Consider the following 24,923-nt stretch of genomic DNA (forward strand, 5'->3'; position numbering starts at 1 on the left):
GAAGCTCTATTCTGTCTTATAAATTGTTGGGTACTGCTGCTAAAATGCCGGCCGGCTTTTTTAAAGAGATGGTGCATGAAAACACTAATATTTTTTTTAATAAATCCTTTACACTAAATGACAAGTACAGTAATCAACACTGTCACTGTACTTCTTATATATGTGACTGACATGTTTCTATCTATCTAATCTATGTGTGAAGCTCTATTCTTTCGGTTCTAAATTGTCGGGTACATGTGTATGCCGCTGCTGAATTGCCGGCTTTTCGTGTTTCACTGTGAGCACTGTTCCCATCGATTTGGGCAATCACTGTAATGCCACAACCACCATGGCTGTGGCATTACAGTGAGTGGCAGACAATCCCTGCATGATTGGTGCTCTAAATAGCGCCAGACATGCAGGACACGCTTTTGGTGCACGAACAGTTATCGAACATAACCTCGAGCAGCCGAATTTTTTGCAAATCGTTCGGGTTCGTCGAACAACTCGAACACCGCCCAAAACAGCTCGAATTTGAGATTGGCGAACAGTTCTAGTCGAACACCGCTCATCTCTATTTATTAGGAGCTGAGTTGCAGCACCAAGCAACAGCCAATACACAATGAATGGACAGGTGCTGCCGTCAGAGTTGAAAACTACTGATTGTGGATGTGCCGGGTGTTAGATCCCATCAATCTGACATTGATGACCTATCCTTATTTATTTAGACTGGAAAAATGTTTAAACGTAACTGAGGCCTCCTTCACACGTCCATCTAAAACATGTGTATACAAAACCGGTGCGGGTGTCATCAATGTGCCATTAGTGTGTCATTCATGTGTCTGTTTTCACCAGCAGTGTATCATTAGTGTTTTTCAAGGATGGATAAGGAAAGAAATTACAAAGATTCTCCTGTACTCTGCAGTGTTAAACACGGACGGTACATGGATGCCATCCGTGTGCTGTATGTGTTTTTCAAGGACCCATAGGCTTTTATTGTCCTTTGTCATTCGCGCTGCCAGAAAAAAACGGGCATGCGAGCAGCTCCATAAGTTATAATGGGTACATGTGGTATCCATGAAAAAAAACGGATACAACACATACAGAACTGGAAAAATGGATGTGTGAAGAAGGCCTAATAAACAGTCAACAAGATACAAGTGTTCTTATCGTGAATGCCCATTTGCTTTGTTTTCATCAAGTCTCTGCAATGCCAGCGTGTGCTGAGAGGGTGCATATATATGCATAATGCTTCATATCGTATATAAAGCAAATCAGAATAAAGAAGTCGAAGAAATGGGTCCTTCTTTAAATACCTTTATACCTGTTTACCACAGTTCTCAATGTGTACTCCATGCAAAGTAAGTTGAGCGTTAGAGAGATAGCTGATTTCAAAATAGCAAAGTAAACTTTCCAAGTATGTAATTGTGAGAAGGGAACATGTGGCCAGTTTATCTTATTGACCATTGATGCAGTCATAAAGCCACTTGGTTTCCTGGATATTTCCCAGTAATCTAATGTGAAAGAAAACAACTGAACAGATGTGACTTTTACTGCACATGATATATCACAAGCAACCTACATATCATTATATGTAGGTTGCTTGTGATATATCATGTGCATATATATATAAGGTTCCTTAAAGGGGCATTCCAATCATAAACATTTATGCCATAAATGCTAGATCATCTAGAAGATAAATGGGGTATACTATAAATGCTAGTCCTACCTCATCTATCCCCTATTCTATAAGGATTTAACTGATCTAGGCATTATATTTGCTGGTCTTCCAAATCAATGAAGAGGTGGCAAGCTGCACTTATCATAGGCTTCAAATGGAGAGGGCCGTGTGCAAGCATTATCCACTTTTCCATTGTCTTGTATGGAAAAAGAGACTGGCAGACTGTGTGAACAGGGGTTGAAGAACTGCTTTCCTCCCAATTAGGGCTCGCTCACACTAGCGTATAACACGGCCAAGTGCTATCTAATGATTTTTCAGATAGCGCTCGGCACAATGTTATACTATGGGGCAGTGCAGATCAATGGTTTTTTTTTTCTCATGCCGATGACAGAGTTTGAGACGAGTTTCGTTAGCATAATCAGCCCGATTCTCTCGCAATGTGCTTATACATACATAGTTTATACATAGTTTATAAGGCCGAAAAAAAGACAAGCGTCCATCCAGTTCAGCCTATTTCTTGTGCACTGCAGCTATTCCGCAGCGTTGATCCAGGGGAAGGCAACAAAAAACCATGCGGTATAGGCCAATTTACATCATTGAGGAAAAATTCACTTCCCGACACCAATCTGGCAGTCAGATTAAATACCTGGATTAATTAACTAAGCATAAGATGTAATTTTATTGTTCTCAAGAAAGGCGTCCAGGCCTCTCTTGAACTCTTTAAGTGAGTTGGACATCACCACTTCCTCTCCCAGAGAGTTCCAGAGTCTCACGGCTCTGACCGTAAAGAATCCCCTTCTATGCTGGTGCAGGAACCTCCTTTCCTCCAGACGCATAGTGTGCCCCCTCGTCTTTGTCACCATCCTTGGTATAAACAGGTCTTGGGACAGATCTCTGTACTGCCCCCTGATGTATTTATACATGTTTAGAGGTCTCCCCTAAGCCTTCTCTTTTCCAATGTAAATAGGCCTAATTTTAACAACCTCTCTGGGTATTCTAGTCCCTCCATTCCCTTTATTACCTTAGTCGCCCTCCTTTGTACCCTCTCTAGCTCTAATATGTCTTTCCTGAGCACCGGAGCCCAGAACTGTGCACAATATTCTAAGTGCGGCCTTACCAGCGCTTTATACAGAGGAAGAACAATGTTCTCATCATATGCCCCTATTCCTCTTCTGATGCATGCCATGACTCTATTTGCCTTCGCAGCTGCAACCTGACACTGGGCACTCCAATTTAATTTGCTATTAACCAAGACGCCCAGGTCCTTCTCCATGTCAGATTTCCCCAACGGTTTCCCATTTAATATGTATGGGTGACTGCTGTTTTTCTTTCCCATGTGCATGACCTTACATTTATCGGCATTGAACCCCATTTGCCATTTTTTGGCCCAACTCCCCAATTTATCTAAATCCTCCTGTAGCTGTGCCCTATCCTCATCTGTATTAACTACTTTACAAAGTTTAGTATCATCTGCAAATATTGCTATTTTACTATGCAACCCTTCCACTAGATCATTAATAAATATATTAAATAATATAGGGCCCAAGACAGACCCTTGAGGCACCCCGCTAGTAACCCTGACACACCCTGAGCTTACTCCATTGATAACCACCCTCTGCTTTCTATCACTCAGCCAGCTATTTACCCACTTGCACACATTATCCCCCAGACCAAGCATTCTCATTTTATATACCAACCTTTTGAGTGGCACGGTATCAAACGCTTTGGAGAAGTCAAGGTATACAACATCCACTGACTCTCCCCGGTCCAGCTGTGAGCTCACCTCCTCGTAGAAGGCGATCAGGTTTGTTTGGCAGGAGCGATCCCTCCCTCCATGCTTGTTCTCACTTCCCCACTCTTATTGAATCTTTTCTTGTAATTATTTGGAAATAATAAGAAACAAACGTGGCAAAAATCCATGGCACTAACTTTGAAAAGTTGCAAAAATTTTGTGCAACTCGGAATTGCACAAAAATATTGCAAATTTTGGCGTTCCAGTTTGAAGTAGCTCGTCCAAAATGGGCTGCATGGGGGAGAGGGAGACAGGGCCTGACTACGCCTAGCCATCAAATTCAGAAAAAGTTCAGGCTTTTCTAGTGAGGTGCACGCCACTGAGAAGATGTGCCAAATTCATTAAAAGGCATGTGCCTGAATGAATGAAGTGATTTCAGGTACGCTAGCGAGCCCTCTATTAGGACTGTCGTGTGCAGCGCCAGTCTTAATGAATCAGCCCTATCGTGTTTTAAGAGTACAGTGTAAGGTGACATCATAATTATAAGGTTAGCACAAACATCTCGAAATTTTTATAAAATCTCCATGCAAATGTCAAATATAACATGTTGTATCTGCATCCACTCCCTAGAAATATTTGAAGGCACAACTTGTTTTTAAATCAGCAGAACCAAGTCATTCTGTGCAATTAAAAGCTAGATAGAAGCAGAGGAGGCAGAAGACACATAAGTTGATTCCACAATTTAACCATGAGTCACAGATGACAAAATGTGTGTGGAGCCCCAGCCTATTTGGGAATTCTAGTAAAGTCCAAAATGTCCTATATAATTATTTCGTAGGATTTTCTTAGCTGAGGCAATAGTCAATAGATGCACTAGAAAGTCTCAAATATCTAAATTAACAATCACATTTGGAAGAGATTAAAGGGTCTGTCCAAATCTTTGATATTGATGAATATCCATCACCCCATCCAATCAGCTGTTTGCAGAGCTGGAATTACAGAGTGTATGGATCTGGAACACCATGGCTTTGTACATTGGGTAGAGGCGATTTTGCAGCTTGGCTCTTATTCACTGCAATGCACCGGCCTCCGTGGGGACCCACAAACAGGTAATCAATGGGGTATCTGAGTGTTTGAGCCCCACCAATCTGATACTGATGACCAATCCTAAGGATACATAAGTCGTGTGAAAACCGTCTTAAAGACATTTCCGTGACTTAAACATTGATGGTCTATCCTCAGGATAAGTCATTAATGTCTGATCGGTGGGAGTGCAACACCCTGCACTCCTGTTGATCAGCTGTTCCCGGTGTCGGTGGCAGCCGGAACTGTTCAGTTACGGGGCTGCAGAGGACAGCTCTGTCGACTGTATAGTGGCTGCTGCTTGATACTGCACATCTGCCACCTATTCAAATCAATAGGGGGTGGATGTACAGTATCTGGCCTTGGCCACTATTCGGTCTATGGAGCTGTGCTGTTCAGCTCCATAACTGATCACTTCCGGTCGACACCGGGAGCAACTGATCGGCGAGGGTGCAGGGTATTGCATCCCCACCAATCAGACATTGATGACCTATCCTAAGGATAGGGCATCAATGTTAAAGTCACCAACAACCTCTTTAATATGTCTAACACCGTTCTTTCATTTTCTGCTGTTGGAGAGAGGAGAACGACGTCCATGATCTAGTATAGGATCATGGACCTCTTGTTGACAGTTTTTGTTCTTAGGGCATTTTTTTAAGAAACCTAGGTTGGGATTGACAGGGGACTTTGTCTACATACCTGGGTTTTTATTATTATTATTATTATTTTTATTATTATTATTATTACATTTATGTCTTTCTATCATCACATCAGTTTCTCAATATCTAAGATTTCCAGTTTTCGACTATTCGAGCTGAGAATTCTTTATAACACAATTTACAGCAAGCGTCATTTCCAAGTAGAACAAAACGACAACTAAACATATTTGTTATCCGAGCAGAATGTATAGATTACCGTTTGTTTGCGTTTCCACCCATGCACTTATTATTTCAGCAGAAGCTTTCAAATCTTGGAAATTCACCAGCTTTATTTCACTCTTGAAAAAATCTCTGTTGCTATGGAGATACTGCTCCTTCACGTGGAAGCCTTCTTGAAGGTAGAGGGCATTTGCAAGATTAAATGTAAATTCTTTATTTTCTTCAGAAATGACAGCAAGCAGCTTTTGGAGCCCAGAAAACTCCTCACCTAGAGAACACGAGTTGTGTATTAGTGAATTTTATTGATCAAAGTAAACATTAAAAAAATGTATTATAATAGGAGTTCAGAGGAAAATGTATTTCCTGTCTTGTACTGTGGCATATACTGTACATTACATCAGACATTATACAAATGGCTGTCCGGATATAATATATGGCACGTCATGCAGGGGCCGTATTAAAGGTAAGAAATAGGATGTGGAAAATTGTGCTTGTCATTATAACAGAAAAATAATTAGCTCTCAGTCTGCAGCTGAACAATCCAGAGCACCCGAATCTATTCAGTTACAAAGAGATGAAGGTCTTGATTTATTAATCCAGGAGAACGTTCACCCAGCCCTGTATTCCCCTCGTGGATCTCTATAGACGTTATAGTAATAACTGGCAACACACAAGAAATGTGTTTGATCTGTGTCAGCACTATGTAGGAAGAACAGGATGTGTTAGGATTCTGTTTTATCTTAGTGGTTTTCAATAAAAACCCAAAGAGACATCTAAAGTAATAGCCCAAAGCGAATGTCCACCTTTGACCAGCATGTAGTCTTTAAGCCTAAAATATTTTGCTGACTAAAAAGGCACTTTCAGAAAAAAAATATTATTTGGTCCATTGGTAATATATATCTGCTACATAGTGTTGTTCATTTTCTTACCGATCACTGTCTTCTTGCATTGTCAGCTCTTTCCTAGATCTTTAGATATACCACGTGACTCTCAATCTTGGAATCATACAGGCTTTCATATGTGGACTGGACACCAGTGTCTCCATACATTGCTTTGAGACTAGCCACTATTTCAATATGTTAGGAATGGATAGATAAACTGATTTCCATGCATACATAAGGGCCTGTATGATTTAGAGAGCTAGACTCACATGGTATAAAATAGAATAGGAATAAAGCAGATAATATAAGAGCCTTCTATTTATTCAGTCACATTCGACCCTTGGATACTCTGTAGGCTTGATCTCACCATGCTTGCCTGTTTTTCCACAGCTTTTTTAATTTTGCTTGATGTTCATTCCAATGTCATTCTTGATGATATCCAGCCAACAGCCTTTGGTCTCAATTGTTTCCTTTTTTCCACTCCAAGCAGTACCTTCTTTTCTGGATGAAATTGCCCTCATTATATGTTCAAAATAGGTCAGTTTCTGTCTGGTGATGTTGTCTTCCATGGGCAATATTCAGTTTATATGATCCAGAACATCTTAGTTGGTGATCCTAGCTATCTATGGGATTCATAGAAGTCTTCTCCAGCATAACAGCTCAAAGGCATCAATTTTTCTTCTGTCTGCTTTCATGAGTGTCTACACCTCACAGCCATATGTCGCAATTGGGAAAACAATTGCAGTGATCAGTCATTGTTTGATGGTAACTTAGACATCCTTGCAATTCCATATTTAATCTATGCTCAACCATCTTTGTTGATGATCCTAACCATCCATGGGATTCATAGAAGTTTTCTCCAGCACTACAGCTCAGAGGCATCATGTATTCTTTTCTGTATTCTGTCTGCTTTCATGAGTCTACGCCTCTCAGCCATATTCCGCAATTGGGAGCAAAATTGCAGTGGTCAGTCATTCTAATTTAGACATCCTTGCAATAATATATTTGATCCATGGCTACTGCAATGTTAATTGATGCTTAATCTCTACTTTCAAACTGCTACAGTAATTAATTAAGGACCCAATAAAAATGAAGCTGTTGACCACTTGTATTTCTTCATTGTTGATTTTTATGTGGACTTCCTTGGTGTTGGTAGTCATGATTTTGGTATTCTTGATGATCAGGTAAAGTCCCATGTAATTGTATTCTTATTTCAACTTCAGGATCAGCTTCTTCAGGTCCTTAACCTTCTCAGGCAGCAGGCTTGTATCATCTGTACATCTCAGATTTCTATTTTCTATACCTATTTTCGCCCCAAAACTTGAATCATCTAAGTCCAGCTTCCTCATGATTACTTCTGCATAGAGGTTAAAAAGAAAAGGAGAGATGCATCCTGGTCTTGTGTCCTTTTGATCTTTAACTATTATATGTCTGTTTATCTGGTTTGCACTGTAGTGTCTTGATCATCATAGAGTGACCTGATTAATCCGATCAGGTGTGCCAGCACTCCTACCTGACTCAGTGCTTCACAAGGCATGCTCAATATACACAGCGTATATATATATAGATATAACTATACAGTATATATACATACTATACATGTATATAGATATACGGTTTATATATATACTGTATATACATATACTGTATATATATATACAGTACAGACCAAAAGTTTGGACACACCTTCTCATTTAAAGATTTTTCTGTATTTTCATGACTTTGAAAATTGTACATTCACACTGAAGGCATCAAAACTATGAATTAACACATGTGTAATTATATACTTAACAAAAAAGTGTGAAACAACTGAAAATATGTCTTATATTCTAGGTTCTTCAAAGTAGCCACCTTTTGCTTTGATGACTGCTTTGCACACTCTTGGCATTCTTTTGATGAGCTTCAAGAGGTAGTCACCGGAAATGGTTTTCAATTCACAGGTGTGCCCTGTCAGGTTTGATAAGTGGGATTTCTTGCCTTATAAATGGGGTTGGGACCATCAGTTGTGTTGTGCAGAAGTCTGGTAGATACACAGCTGATAGTCCAACTGAATAGACTGTTAGAATTTCTATTATGGCAAGAATAAAGCAGCTAAGTAAAGAAAAACGAGTGGCCATCATTACTTTAAGAAATGAAGGTCAGTCAGTCCGAAAAATTGGGCAAACTTTGAAAGTGTCCCCAAGTCCAGTTGAAAAAAACATCAATCGCTACAAAGAAACTGGCTCACATGAGGACCGCCCCAGGAAAGGAAGACCAAGAGTCACCTCTGCTTCTCAGGATAAGTTTATCCGAGTCACCAGCCTCAGAAATCGTAGGTTAACAGCAGCTCAGATTAGAGACCAGGTCAATGCCACACAGAGTTCTAGCAGCAGACACATCTCTTCAACAACTGTTAAGAGGAGACTTTGTGCAGCAGGCCTTCATGGTAAAATAGCTGCTAGGAAACCACTGCTAAGGACAGGCAACAAGCAGAAGAGACTTGTTTGGGCTAAAGAACACAAGGAATGGACATTAGACCAGTGAAAATCTGTGCTTTGGTCTGATGAGTCCAAATTTGAGATCTTTGGTTCCAACCACCGTGTCTTTGTGCGACGCAGAAAAGGTGAACGGATGGACTCTACATTAGAGATGAGCGTTGTTCTACTCGAACTGTTCGCCAATCTCAAATTCGAGCTGTTTTGGGCGGTGTTCGAGCCGTTCGGCGAACACGAACAATTTGAGAAAAATTCGGCTGTTCGAGGTTATGTTCGATAACTGTTCGTGCACCAAAATCATAACTGGATTTTTTCTCAGTAATGATGAAAATTAATGTTAATACGCAGTTTGAGTGTACAGCGGGGTGGGGGGAGGGGCAGGGGATGGATCTCTGCAGGAACAATGAAGATCTCCATTTTTTTTTCTCTTTCCCGCATTTGCAGTGGGGAGGTGCAATCTGTCAGCCTATCAGCAGCGCACACACGGAGCGAAGTGCTTTTTTTCACACAAGCAAGGGCATGTGTCATTGGCAGTGTATGTCACATGTCCTTGCCCTATAAGACCAAGCCATTTTCCCCGTCGCCACCATTTTCTCACTGCTGCAGCTGCGTGTTAGACGGCACCGCTGTTGCTGTGTGCGCTATACCTTGTTAATTTCAAGCCAATTTTCGCACAAATATACAGATAGCTTGGGAGTAGGGAATAGTTGTGATTGCAGTCCTTTTAAGGACTAGGTTACAGCATTTCCTACGACTTTTATCAGGGAGGTCTGTGCTCTTAAATAGATAAATTGTGGGAGTAAAGACTAATTGTAATTGGAGTCCTTTTCAGGACTAGGTTACATAGTATCATTCTATTAGTCCATCTATACTGACCTCCATCAGGTTGCAAACTGAATATAATTTTTTTCTGCATCTAGCTCTGAAAAAATATTTGACCTTCTAGCAGTGTGTCGGACTTTCTCTATTAGACCATCTATACTGACCTCCATCAGGTTGCAAATTAAAAATAATTTTTATCTGCATCTACAGTACCTCTGAAAAAATATTTGGGCTTCTAGCTGTGTGTGGGACTTGTTGTATTAGTCCATCTATACTGACCTCCATCAGGTTGCAAACTGAATATATTTTTTTCTGCATCTACCTCTGAAAAAATATTGGGCTTCTAGCTGTGTGTGGGACTTGTTGTATTAGTCCATCTATACTGACCTCCATCAGGTTGCAAACTGAATATATTTTTTTCTGCATCTACCTCTGAAAAAATATTTGGGCTTCAAGCTGTGTGTGGGACTTGTTGTATTAGTCCATCTATACTGACCTCCATCAGGTTGCAAACTGAATATATTTTTTTCTGCATCTACCTCTGAAAAAATATTGGGCTTCTAGCTGTGTGTGGGACTTGTTGTATTAGTCCATCTATACTGACCTCCATCAGGTTGCAAACTGAATATATTTTTTTCTGCATCTACCTCTGAAAAAATATTGGGCTTCTAGCTGTGTGTGGGACTTGTTGTATTAGTCCATCTATACTGACCTCCATCAGGTTGCAAACTGAATATATTTTTTTCTGCATCTACCTCTGAAAAAATATTGGGCTTCTAGCTGTGTGTGGGTCTTGTTCTATTAATCCATCTATACAGACCTCCATCAGGTTGCAAACTGAATATAATTTTTTTCTGCATCTAGCTTTGAAAAAATATTTGGCCTTCTAGCAGTGTGTGGGACTTTCTCTGTTAGTCCATCTATACTGACCTCCATCAGGTTGCAAACTGAATATAATTTTTTTCTGCATCTAGCTCTGAAAAAATATTTGGCTTCTAGCTGTGTGTGGGACTTGTTGTATTAGTCCATCTATACTGACCTCCATCAGGTTGCAAACTGAATATATTTTTTTCTGCATCTACCTCTGAAAAAATATTGGGCTTCTAGCTGTGTGTGGGTCTTGCTCTATTAATCCATCTATACAGACCTCCATCAGGTTGCAAACTGAATATAATTTTTTTCTGCATCTAGCTTTGAAAAAATATTTGGCCTTCTAGCAGTGTGTGGGACTTTCTCTGTTAGTCCATCTATACTGACCTCCATCAGGTTGCAAACTGAATATAATTTTTATCTGCATCTAGCTCTGAAAAAATATTTGGCCTTCTAGCAGTGTGTCGGACTTTCTCTATTAGTCCATCTATACTGACCTCCATCAGGTTGCAAATTAAAAATAATTTTTATCTGCATCTACAGTACCTCTGAAAAAATATTTGGCTTTCTAGCAGTGTGTGGGACTTGTTCTATTAATCCATCTATACAGACCTCCATCAGGTTGCAAACTGAATATAATTTTTTTCTGCATCTAGCTCTGAAAAAATATTTGGCCTTCTAGCAGTGTGTGGGACTTTCTCTGTTAGTCCATCTATACTGACCTCCATCAGGTTGCAAACTGAATATATTTTTTTTCTGCATCTAGCTCTGAAAAAATATTTGGCCTTCTAGCAGTGTGTCGGACTTTCTCTGTTAGTCCATCTATACTGACCTCCATCAGGTTGCAAATTAAAAATAATTTTTATCTGCATCTACCTCTGAAAAAATATTTGGGCTTCTAGCTGTGTGTGGGACTTGTTGTATTAGTCCATCTATACTGACCTCCATCAGGTTGCAAACTGAATATATTTTTTTCTGCATCTACCTCTGAAAAAATATTGGGCTTCTAGCTGTGTGTGGGACTTGTTGTATTAGTCCATTTATACTGACCTCCATCAGGTTGCAAACTGAATATATTTTTTTCTGCATCTACCTCTGAAAAAATATTGGGCTTCTAGCTGTGTGTGGGTCTTGTTCTATTAATCCATCTATACAGACGTCCATCAGGTTGCAAATTGAATATAATTTTTTTCTGCATCTAGCTCTGAAAAAATATTTGGCCTTCTAGCAGTGTGTGGGACTTGTTCTATTAGTCCACCTATACTGACCTCCATCAGGTTGCAAATTCAAAATAATTTTTTGTATGCATCTAGCTCTGAAAAAATATTTGGCCTTCTAGCAGTGTGTGGGACTTTCTCTGTTAGTCCATCTATACTGACCTCCATCAGGTTGCAATCTGAATATAATTTTTTTCTGCATCTAGCTCTGAAAAAATATTTGGCCTTTTAGCAGTGTGTCGGACTTTCTCTATTAGTCCATCTATACTGACTTCCATCAGGTTGCAAATTAAAAATAATTTTTATCTGCATCTACAGTACCTCTGAAAAAATATTTGGGCTTCTAGCTGTGTGTGGGACTTGTTGTATTAGTCCATCTATACTGACCTCCATCAGGTTGCAAACTTAATATATTTTTTTCTGCATCTACCTCTGAAAAAATATTGGGCTTCTAGCTGTGTGTGGGACTTGTTGTATTAGTCCATCTAAACTGACCTCCATCAGGTTGCAAACTGAATATATTTTTTTCTGCATCTACCTCTGAAAAAATATTGGGCTTCTTGCTGTGTGTGGGTCTTGTTCTATTAATCCATCTATACAGACCTCCATCAGGTTGCAAACTGAATATAATTTTTTTCTGCATCTAGCTCTGAAAAAATATTTGGCCTTCTAGCAGTGTGTGGGACTTGTTCTATTAGTCCACCTATACTGACCTCCATCAGGTTGGAAACTGAATATAATTTTTTTCGGCATCTAGCTCTGAAAAAATATTTGGCCTTCTAGCAGTGTGTCGGACTTTCTCTGTTAGTCCATCTATACTGACCTCCATCAGGTTGCAAATTAAAAATAATTTTTATCTGCATCTACAGTACCTCTGAAAAAATATTTGGGCTTCTAGCTGTGTGTGGGACTTGTTGTATTAGTCCATCTATACTGACCTCCATCAGGTTGCAAACTGAATATATTTTTTTCTGCATCTACCTCTGAAAAAATATTGGGCTTCTAGCTGTGTGTGGGACTTGTTGTATTAGTCCATCTAAACTGACCTCCATCAGGTTGCAAACTGAATATATTTTTTTCTGCATCTACCTCTGAAAAAATATTGGGCTTCTAGATGTGTGTGGGACTTGTTGTATTAGTCCATCTATACTGACCTCCATCAGGTTGCAAATTGAATATAATTTTTTTCTGCATCTAAGCCAGCCAATAGTTTTGGCCTAATACCACAGTTTGGCCATTCAGCTCTGCTCGGTTACCATCCATTGTTTTTTTGTGCAAACAACTCCAGAGTTGTGAATTAGTTAACCACCAAAATGAGTGGAAAAAGGCCTGCTGCTGGTGGAAAGGGGAATAGGCGTGTTGGGAAGGGGAAAAAAGGTTGTGTCCGTGGGGTAGGTGTTAAAGCAACAGTAACATCTGCAGAAGAAAGACCATCTTCCAGCCAAACTAAAATGTCTACTTCTTTTAGCGGACAATGTGATAAGATCCCTTTCTTACGGCCACGCCAATCGCTACAAATTCCAGATGAGGCACAAAAACAGCAGGTGCTTCAACGGATATCAAGTGCTCCTTTAAGTGGGCTCTCCTCCACATCAACTTCAACATCACAAATACTCCAGTCCTCAAAGGTGTCACCCCAATCGCACTTGCTTCCTCACAGCTCCCAAATCTCCAGCTGCCCGTCTGAGTATGAGGTAGAACAGATGGTTGAGTCTGCAGAGCTGTTTACTCATACTATAGCCTGGGAATCAGAGGTCGACTCCAGCGCTTCTGTGAATCCAGACGAGGAAATGATCTGCACTGATGCCCAGAATCTTTATGAGTCGGATCCAGGACCAGACGCAGAAGGTTCTGACCATAATGTAGACCCTCATTCCCAAACTGTAACTCCTGTTGGTGGAGACAATGAGGAAGACGATGATAAGACTCAAATAACTGATTGGAGCGACAACTTTAGTTTTTTGTCAGGGCAGGAACAGGTTGGCTCTGAGGACGACGGTTGTGATAACGCACAGGGTGATGATGATGAGGTTGGAGATCCCACTTACTGTCAACCCACAGTCAGCCAAGAGATGAGGTCAGCAGAGGAGGTGGAGGAAGATGCTAGTGACGACGAGGTCAGGTTGCGCCTTCCTGGACAGAGACGTAGTACTGGAAGCACGTCAACAACTGCATCCTCAAACACAACTCTGCCTCTCACCACAAGTCGTGGTGGCTCTTCAGGTCGCATGGGTGCTAAGCCTTGCATAGCCTGGGCATTTTTTCAGATCGATAAAGATGACCCAACTCGTGTTATCTGTAACATTTGTCAGCAAAAGCTAAGTAGAGGCCAAAAAATACATAGTTTGAGTACTTCATGCATGAACCGGCACATGGACATGAAGCATAAGTTGCAGTGGGAAGCTCAGTGTGCTACAATGCGGCCTAGCCGGCCGGGCCAACCACCGTCTGCCATATCTTGTGCATCCGCGGCCTCTTCATCCTCTGTGACTGGGGGGACAGCAGTCACACCTGTTTTGGGGCGCAGACCTGCCACCTCTTTACCCGCAACAGCCAGCGTGATTGGCAGGTCATCATTTTCTTTGGAGGTGGGAACACCAGCTGGTGTTGAGCGCTGTCCGACATCGATAGCACCACCTTTGGATCAAGGCAACCTAACATGTCCGCCTGCATCTTCCTCACAGACCGGCAGTTTGCCGGGGACACCCTTATCAACCCCGTCTAAGCACAATAGCCAGCCCTCGGTCCCTCAGATGTGGACAAGTAAAAGACCATTTCCTCCTAGCCATGAGAAAGCTAAGAGGTTGAATTTCACCATCTGCAAGCTCTTGGCTACAAAAATACTGCCTTTCCGCCTGGTGGACACAGAGGATTTTCGAGACCTTATGTCCATCGCAGTGCCCCAGTACCAGATGCCCAGTCGGCACTACTTCTCAAAGAAAGGTGTGCCTGCGCTCCACCAGCATGTCGCACACAACATCACCGCTTCTTTGAGAAACTCTGTGTGTGACAGGGTGCATTTCACCACAGACACTTGGACGAGTAGGCATGGACAGGGGCGTTACATGTCGCTGACTGGGCACTGGGTAACTATGGTGACAGCAGCACAAGGGGCTGCTGTCCAAGTCTTGCCATCCCCATGAGTTGTGCGTCAATCCTCTTTATGTCAAAGTTCCTCCACTGCTTCTGCCTCCTCAACCTCCTCTCGGTCTTCCACCTGCACCCAAAGCCTGTCTGGTCATGCCACAAGCTTTCTAACTGCGCAGAAGGGATCCTGCACACCTCCTTACTATGCTGGCAGTAGGGCTCAACGTCATCAGGCGGTTTTTACATTGAAATGTCTGGGAAATGTGAGTCACACAGCTGAGGAGTTGTGGTCAGCTCTGGAGAACCAATTTCATGAATGGTTGTCTCCACTGGACCTGAAACCAGGGAAGGCCGTGTGCGACAATGCTGCAAACCTGGGTGCGGCCCTTCGCCGGGGCAATGTCACACACGTGCCTTGTATGGCTCACGTGTTGAACCTGGTTGTCCAGCAATTTTTAGCCCACTATCCCAGACTAGATGGCCTTCTGCAGAGGGCACGGTCGCTGTGTGCTCACTTCCGCCGTTCGCATCCCGCAGCTCAGCGACTTACATCTCTACAGAAGTCGTTGGGCCTGCCACCTCACCGGCTAAAATGCGATGTGCCTACCCGGTGGAATTCAACTCTGCACATGTTGCAGCGACTGTGGCAGCACCGACAAGCCCTGGTGCAATACGTTCTGACGTATAGCCTGGGCCAACGAGATTCAGAGGTGGGGCAAATCACGCTGGAGGAGTGGTCTCAGATCAGGGACCTATGCACCCTTCTGCACAGTTTTGAAATGGCGACGAAGATGTTTAGTGCTGACGATGCCATTATCAGCATGACTATTCCGGTGATTTACATGCTGGAGCACATGTTAAACAGAATTCGGAGTCAGGTGGTGGCACAAGAGGAGGTGGAGGAAGTAGAGGAGGAGGAGTTGTATGCGGAAGGGCTAACATCTGCAAGGTCCAGACGGTCGGCAGCACCAAGGCGGCAGGCATGTGAGGGTGGGGGAGATGGTTTTACCAGGGCGCATGGTAGCAGCCAAACTAGTGAGGAAGGTGCAGGAGCCCAGGAAGAAGTGGAGGACGAACTGATGGAAGACTCATCAGATGAGGGAGACCTTGATCACATTTCTGTTGTGCGAGGTTGGGGGGAGAGGACAGAGGAAGGAAGCATGATTGTTACCTCGCCACCAACACAACAGGGACTTGGTGCTCCTGGATGCGCAACACACATGAGTGCCTTCTTGCTGCACTACCTGCAACATGACCCTCGAATTGTGAGAATTAGAAATAATCCTGACTACTGGGTTGCCACACTGTTAGATCCCCGGTACAAAAGTAAATTTGCAGAAATTATTCCTGCCATAGAAAGGGATGCACGCATGCAGGAGTATCAGCAGAGACTGTTGCAGAATCTTACATGTGCTTTTCCACAAAATACCAGTGGTGCACGTAGTGAATCTCACAGTTCCAACTTGCCAACCGTGGGACCGTCAAGTGTTCAGCACTCAAACCATAACAGAACCACAGTATCTGCTGGTAACATCAATTTTGCGGAATCATTTCACCACTTTTTTAGCCCATCCTTTGCAAGGCCACAGGAGACAAGAAGTCTGACACATAGTCAACGCCTAGAGACGACGGTACAGGAGTATCTCCAAGTAAACATTGAAGCCACGACTGTGTCACTGGACCCTTGCTCTTTTTGGGCTTCCAATCTGGATAAATGGCCGGAACTAGCCACTTACGCCTTGGAGATCTTGTCATGCCCCGCAGCCAGCGTTCTGTCTGAACGTGTGTTCAGCGCTGCTGGTGGTGTGCTGACAGATAAGCGCACGCGGCTCTCCACTGATAATGTAGACAGACTCACGTTCATAAAGATGAACAAATCATGGATCCGAAACGACTTTTCTACCCCTGTGTCATCCTGGGGAGAGTAAAAGCTTGATGATTGGTTAAAATCACCCTACCAACCGTTTTAAGCTTTCAAATTACTAATCATGTTTATCTGTATCTTGACTGGAAAATAATTTGGGCTTTGTAGCAGTGTGCAGCACTGATCCTATTAGGCCATCTATACTAAAGCTTCACCAGATTTAAAATTAAAAATAATTTTTAGCTGCATCTAGCCCGGAAAATAATTTTGGGGCTCCGAGATGCGCAAGACACATAAGTGCCTTCTTGCTGCACTACCTGCAGCATGACCCTCATATTGTCAGAATTCGAAGTAATCATGACTACTGGGTTGCCACACTCTTAGATCCCCCAAACTTTTCGATCAACCTTTTCATTTTAATAAAGACCAAAAAAATGGTCATTTTTGAAATTATAAACATTAGCAGGTTGTTAGAAACTGAAATCAAACAGTTTTCAACTCAAAACTTTAATCTAGGTGATGTTACATTTTCACATAGGACCCCTTGTTCGAAAGGAGCTTCTGAACTCTCTCGTCCTTTGAATTTGTCAGGTTTTGGATGGTTTCTGCTTCAATTGTTTTGCATGAGGACAGAATACCCTCCCAGAGCTGTTGCTTAGATGTGAACTGCCTCCCGCCATCATAGACACTCCTTTTAATGATGTTCCAAAGGTTCTGAATGGGGTAGAGGTCAGGGGAGCATGGGGGTCACACCATAAGTTTGTCCCCTTTTATGCCCATATCAGCCAGAGATGCAGATGTTTTATGTGCAGCATGAGATGGTGCATTATCATGCAGAAAAATGATCTTGCTGTGAAATACACGGTTCTTCTTCTTGACCCATGGCAGGAAGTGCTGTTTGAGAAAATCCACATACATTATGGAGTTCATCTTTAGCGCCTTCAGGGATCCTAAAGGGGCCGACAATCTCTCTCCCCATGATTCCAGCCCAAAACATTACTCCACCTCCTCCTTGTTGGCGCTGTAGCCGTGTTTGCGTGGGGTGTCCATCAACCAGCCATCCTCCACTCCATCCATCTGGACCATCGAGCGCTGCACGGCACTCATCCGTGAACAAAACTGTTTTGAAATCAGTCTTCATGTAATGTTTGGCCCACTGGAGCCGTTTCTGCTTGTGTGAAGTGGATAGAGGAGGTCGACAGGATGGCGTATGCACAGCTGCAAACCTCTGAAGGACCCTGCATCTTGTTGTTCGGGGGACGTTGGAGGCACAAGCAGCTTCAAAAACTTGTCTGCTGCTATGACAAGGCTTTTTTGCCGCTGCTCTTTCAACCTGACGTAATTGCCTGTAGGAAAGAGTCCTCAATTTGCCCTTATCAGCACGCACACGTGTGTACTGTGAATCAGCTACATACTTCTTGATTGCCAAGACACTTCATCCTGATCATCGCACAATGTTGATTGTAGTCATGCCTTGACCTAAACACTCCACAATTTGTTGCTTCTCAGCAGCCGACACATCCTTTTTCTTTCCCATTTTGGCAGAAAATGTAGGCTGCTTAATAATGTGAGAGAGCCTTCTTAAGTAGTCTTGCCTTTCATTGGACACACCTGCCAAACTAATTAGCACAGGTGTCTGCAATTGCTTACAGTGATATAAAGAGCCCTGACACACATCACCATCAATGAGTTTAACTGACAAACAAACAATTTCTTCCCTTATCACTCCTAAACACTTTTTGCATAATAATTTGGAACGCAGTGTACATGTGCTTTTCCACAAAACACCAGCGGTTCACGTAGTGAATCTTACAGTTCTAACTTGCCAACCGTGGTCTGTATGGAGTTGTTCAATAAAGGGCCCAAAATTAAGATAACATAGATGGGAGAGGTCTCTATGAATAGGAATTCCTAAGTATTTGATACCCTGCGAGGGCCAGGCAAAGGGAAAGTTGGACTGGATGGAATCCTATATGGATTTGGGGAGGGAGACATCGAGGGCCTCAGATTTCGCTGCATTGATTTTAAAATTTGACCATGTAACAAAGTGATCTATTTCAGCCATAACAGCATGGATGGATATATGTGATTGAGTGATATATACTAGGACATCATCAGCAAATAGAGAGCACTTGTACTCGGTGCCTCCCACCTCAATCCACCTAATATTGGGGTTATGGCGAATTGATGAGAGCAGGTGCTCCGTCACTAGGATGTATAAGAGAGGGGACAGAGGACATCCCTGCCTTGTCCCATTGGTGATTGTGAAAGGTGATGAAAATGTTCTGACGCACCCCCTGGGCCTTGGGACACCCGGAGCCGGACCCTTTTTGGTGGATGCTGGTGGTTGTAGTCTTCGTGGCGGCGACCCGGTTCCGTGGCTCAGGGCGGTCAAACCAGTGGCGGAACTATTTATGTGGTTTTGATGTTTAAATGTACGACTACGCCACCCGTGTATTGCGGTCAGAGTGAACCGCCGCTACAGGGCAGACCGCTGAGGCTGGTGTTGTGGGTGCAGCAGAGCGTAGCATAACTCCCCACGGGAGGAGTATAGCCTCAGGGCAGTGTATGCGGAGGATGGGGGTGATGGTGCAGGGCAGCAGCAGTAACGACACGGAGTCAGTGATGCAGTTCAGGGCCTTTACTCACAGTTCTTATTATCCAGACCACGTCTGCAGGTAACGGCTGCCCACGTCGTACTGTGCTCACCAGGTGAGGGGCTCAGACAACTCCCAGATAACTTTGGAGCACTTCACAGGACCCCCTTTGTGTGTCCTTTGTCTGGCCTTTCTTACCAACACTTCTGTCCGGCTGCGTCGGGCCTCCTCTTGGTAAACTTGGCGCCAGTTTCCCTGACCCTATGTGGTGCCTTCCTAGCGGGTGTAGCGAGGGGCTGCGCCACATAAAATGTCAGAGCCTCCGGTTTCTAGCTGAGGGTCGTTTCCTGCCTCCACTAGTTCGGGGACCGGTCTCCCCCTTTGGCCTGACCCCTCCACGCAGGTGGATTCGGGCATGCGGTGGCGACTCGCCCGTCCGCACCCCTGGGATCCCTTCATTCCTCGTTCCTGGAGCCTTCTCCGCTCCTCTTCCTTCCTTCTCCCTCTTCCAGGCCTGGGCCTCTGTTACTAGGTCCGCCTCCGGAGCAGAGCTCATGCAGAGCCCCTGCTCCCTGCCACTTCTGCTCAGACTTCTCTGCACTGAACTAAGATGGTGCCCACCTTTTATACTCCCTTCTCAATGCACCCAGGAACTGCTTCCTCCCTGCTCCTGCACTACAGGGTTCCCCTTCCTCAGTGTTCCCTCCCCCCACTCCAGCCAGGGACAGGGACTGTCGTGCCCATCTCAGGGGCATATTGGTCGCCCTGCCCCACGGCAATGTGGTGTAATGCATGCAGGTGTCGGGTCCTGATCCACACTCTATCCTTACCTGAGAGTGAGATATCACACCTCTGGGTGAGGTGCAATACTTCTGTAGCAACCGAGCCCTCAGGGTGCTACAGTTCCATTTATCTTCAGCCTAGGTGACGTATTGTGATACAGGGCCGTGATTTTGGCTATAAAAGGGTCCCCTAGACCCCTACCCCAAGCTTTTTAAGAGAATCATATATGGCGTGCCAGGAGACTCTATGGAATGCTTTCTCAGCATCCAACGAGAGTATCTAATTACAAATTTTTAACTGCATCTAGCCCAGGTAATACTTTGTGCCTAGTAGCAGTGTCTGCTAGTCAGCGGATTATCCCGGCTGTTAAGCAAGCTACACCACCTGTAGTTTAGACACTTAATTTTTTCAAAGGAAATGCTTCGGGACCATGGGATACTTAGTGAAGAGCATCAGGAGGCACCCCAAGGCATAGGGGCTGGGACTGGCAGTAGGATGCCTTGCGGTGGACAGCCGAGCTCGATCCTTATAAAAGCTTTTTAACTGCAGCAGTTTTAGTGGACGCTACTGGAGCTGGAATTACGCGGCTGCTGGCATGAGACTTGCCCTCCAATAGATCCTTGTAAATGGATTTAAAGTGTATTCATTCAAATTAGAGAGACAATTTAAATTAAAAAGCTTAGAGCTGCCTCCACCACAGGGGGGCTCACTCGACCCACCAGCGGACAGGCACCAGTATTGGGAGAGGGGGGCTGGCCATCAGGGTTCACCGCGGCTCTGGCACAAACCCGGCGACACGGAGGTGGCACGGGCAGGAGCGGACTGGCCGTGTCGGCTTCTCACTTTTTGGATTTTAGAAGGGCATGACATGCCTATATCTGTGTCTCCCCCTCCTTTTACTCCTCCACCTCTTTTATTTTCGCATGACTATATGTACTTGTCACTTTTCCATGTGTTAGTTATGTCTTCTGAGCAGTTTGTCAGCTTTTGGACACCTTTGAAGGTGTTTTCTATGTGTTTCTATGTGTTTGTGTTTGCCTGCCATTGGTTTTAACGGTGTTCGAAGGTGTTCGACGAACAGTTCGACGAACAGTTCGGCGAACACACGGGTGTTCGACGAACCGAACCGAACTCGAACACTACGGGGGTGGCTCAACACTACTCTACATGCCTGGTTCCCACCGTGAAGCATGGAGGAGGAGGTGTGATGGTGTGGGGGTGCTTTGCTGGTGACACTGTTGGGGATTTATTCAAAATTGAAGGCATACTGAACCAGCATGGCTACCACAGCATCTTGCAGGAGCATGCTATTCCATCCGGTTTGCGTTTAGTTGGACCTTCATTTATTTTTCAACAGGACAATGACCCCAAACACACCTCCAGGCTGTGTAAGGGCTATATGACCAAGGAAGAGAGTGATGGGGTGCTACGCCAGATGACCTGGCCTCCACAGTCACCAGACCTGAACCCAATCAAGATGGTTTGGGGTGAGCTGGACCGCAGAGTGAAGGCAAAAGGGCCAACAAGTGCTAAGTATCTCTGGGAACTCCTTCAAGATTGTTGGAAGACCATTTCCGGTGACTACCTCTTGAAGCTCATCAAGACAATGCCAAGAGTGTGCAAAGCAGTCATCAAAGCAAAAGGTGGCTACTTTGAAGAACCTAGAATATAAGACATATTTTCAGTTGTTTCACACTTTTTTGTTAAGTATATAATTCCACATGTGTTAATTCATAGTTTTGATGCCTTCAGTGTGAATGTGCAAGTTTCATAGTCATGAAAATACAGAAAAATCTTTAAATGAGAAGGTGTGTCCAAACTTTTGGTCTGTACTGTATACACATATGTATATACAGTACAATGCACTGTGCAAAATTCTTTGGTCAGGTAAAAATGCAGCAACGTTAGAATGATTTTAAAAATACAAATAAAAGCGTTGATAGTTTATTTTTATGAAGTAACAAAATGAAAAGGGAATGAACAAAGGAACAATCTAAATCAATATTTGGAGTGACAACTTTTTACCTTCAAAAGAGCATCAAAGCATTAATTCATCTAGGTACACTTGCACATATTTTTTTTGATGGAACGGAGTATGGAGGTTGTTTCAAACATCTTGGAGAACTAACCACAGATCTGTGGATGTAGGTTTGCACAAACCCTTCTGCCTCTTCATGTAGCTTGTATGTATTTTCCTACATGCAAGCTGCATGCAGACAACCTCTCCTTGTCCGTAAGGCATTCATCTAAACTAATCTTTGATTTTGTTTAATTATGTTTAAGCTTATCTGTGTGTCCAGGAGAGGCAATAAAGCTTGATGGCGACTAACCTGAAAGCTGTAAGAATTGAGCAGCTTGCAGTTCATGAGAATACATGAAAGCTGCAGAAGTCAAAATGAAACAAACTTTTTAACAAAAACATCTAAAAATTTATTTTATCATACCATACTTGCAATGCAATAAAAAATGTATGCAATTAGATATGAAGTAGATGACTTTAAAAACAAAAAAACACTATGCACTAAGTTTATCCTTTCTAGTTTGCACAGGTTAACTTTTGTTTAAATATCCTATTTGAGAAGAACTGAATTGTTAAATGTTAAAAACCAAAACAAAGTTGATAAAGTGTAAAAGTCAGCACAGAACAGTGAACGTGCTGTGAATTGATGGCACCGTCAGTCCCACAAAGACCATTTCTAAATCCAGTTTTCGAATGTATTAACCTATGATTGATAATCTGTCCAAACATGATTGCAAAACAAATAGGTTTCAGTTACAAACCCATCTTTTTTATCTCTCCTGAGTTCTATACTCAGAAATAGTCCACTGACGCATTAACATTATTGGCTTTAGACAGGACAGACCCCATTTGCTGGCAGCATAAAGGAGCATTGATTAGCTACCAAAATCCATGTACAAACTACAGGTCTGGGATTAATAAAATGGAGACTCACTTTCTTGATTTCCCTGCAGTTTTAGAACTTCCTTTATTTGATGCGATGTTGTTCCTTTTGCTCCCAGTTTTATCATTCCAAGAATCAATGTAGCGCCAAGTGGGGAAAAAATAATGTTTTCTTCTGTGTCAACTGAACGTATGGCCCGGTGCAGATCCACAGCAAATTCAGTAATGGTGTCCCCCCAGGGCCTTGGAGCCACGCTAGTTATACAAACTCCAGCCAGAGCAACAACAAACAGCAGCACGATGGTTCTTCTCATTGTAATACAATCTTCAAGTGCCCTTCTGGGTCCTGAGATGGGAACGATATAAGACAAAAACAAAGGACATAACTAGATTGCTATTGTCTCTTACTGTCTCTAAGCAATTTGCTCAATTCATAAAGTTACCTGCCATCCTGGATGGAATCTAAACTGGAATATTCCTTCACTATTGTGCCACGTTGTAGCTCTTAATATACAATTACTTCCCCCTCTTCATTATAAATTTCCATTGCATTTTTTATTCTAAATTATACAAGAAAATACTGAGTTCATTCATTTTACAACAATTGCATGCAGTTACATCAAAGTTTGAAATTTTGCTTCTTTCTTTTTTTCCCCTTATTTCTGATACTTATTTCTATCTTATACAATACTTACTTTTAAAACAGCTCAGCATTTCCCCCGACAAGAAAAGTAAATGTCTCTGAAATGTAGAGGGAGCTGCTATAGCATGTTTAATCTGTCAGAGCAATGATTAATTTCCTAAATGTCAGCCTATGTTTGTTGACATTGCTATCTGGAAACTTTTTAACTACAGAAATTCTTCCTTTGGATTGTAAGTGTATTCCGTTCCTTTTTCACTGAGCCTAATTAGACATTTGATTTTTTTTTAATCACTTTTGTTTTATGCCTTATGTTTAGGCGTTGATGATTTTTTGCGAAAAAAAAATTCAAAACGCAGTTCATGAGTTTTTCAAAAGTAAAAAAATGGTCTTTATTTTGATCTTTAACCTTTTTGCAACTTTTTAAGAAAAATAAATAAAAATTGCATGTTGCGCAAAATGAGACAAAAATTGTGCCAAAATATCTGGCGCATATAAAATCACTCTGGGGAGGTACTGGGGTACATTTTTGACAAATTTTGATGTTGATAATAATCAAGTGAAAAAATCTGGAAACCCTAAACTCCACCCGCAATGGCGAAGAAAAGTTGAACACATATAAATGAAATTAAAAAAAGGTGCAAATGGAAAGATGAACATGGCGCAAACAAAAAAAAACAATGCAAAACGCAAAAAATTCAACAAAACATAGGTGCAAATGCAATAATAATGAATCTCACCCCAAAGAGCAGAAAGGATGACAGATAAAATAATGCTTTATAGTTTATTACTGTATCTTCTTTGCATGAATTGCTAAAAAGAAATTGAGAGAGCAAAAAATTAAATTTTAGTTAGTTCTGCATTTTCTGGAAATGAACAATCTCGAATGACAAATCAGAATTATTTTAATTATGAATGACGTCTCTAATCAGCCTCAGTGTATGTGCACACAAAATCTTAGTTTTTCTAGGCTTCAAGTAAACCCTTGTGGTCTTTCTCCTGAAGTGGCTGTGCTGGCGCTTTTGCTGTTGTTTTTTTGTAGTGGATGTAGTGGATCCTTCAACCTTTTTTCTCTGCTTTCCATTATAGTGGTGAGAGGGCTTCTAGCGGAAGCCGCTCAAAAAATTTGCATTTTACTTATTTTAAAAGCTTCAAGGTTTTTGAACTTTGAAGCTGTAAAAAGAAGTAGCAAGAGATGGAACATGTGCACAGCAATTATGTTTTTACATTGCTGTGCATTATGTCCATTTTTTGTGACGTTCTTTCTTCTGCATTGAATCCGCCTGAAAAAGATGTCATGTCCATGCACCCTTAAATTTGCTTTGGCCTCTACTGTAAAAAGAGCTGTGGGATAAGGTTTCTTCTGAGGAAAGCTGCCTCTCAGCAAAGAAACCTAACAGTCTTTTTGAAACAAAACCTAAATCATGTTAGCT

At 42.5% G+C, this 24,923-nt stretch overlaps 1 protein-coding gene across 1 annotated transcript in view; it reads right to left on the reverse strand.

The window, feature by feature from the left end:
- The window catches only part of SERPINI2 (serpin family I member 2), a 171,178-nt gene extending 147,534 nt beyond the window's left edge, over positions 1-23,644 (reverse strand). The window contains exons 1-3 of the mRNA XM_073673077.1: positions 23,546-23,644; positions 22,903-23,196; positions 5,391-5,621 (exon numbers count right to left, since the gene is read on the reverse strand). Coding sequence (XP_073529178.1) covers positions 5,391-5,621; positions 22,903-23,196; positions 23,546-23,564 — 544 coding nt within the window. The 5' untranslated portion in view covers positions 23,565-23,644. The remainder of the gene's footprint in view (positions 1-5,390; positions 5,622-22,902; positions 23,197-23,545) is intronic.
- Positions 23,645-24,923: the final 1,279 nt, after the last annotated feature.

This window comes from Phyllobates terribilis, unplaced genomic scaffold, assembly GCF_046119375.1.
Source record: "Phyllobates terribilis strain yellow unplaced genomic scaffold, ASM4611937v1 Scaffold_3__8_contigs__length_932513732, whole genome shotgun sequence".
In the NCBI taxonomy this organism is placed as follows: Eukaryota; Metazoa; Chordata; class Amphibia; order Anura; family Dendrobatidae; genus Phyllobates; species Phyllobates terribilis.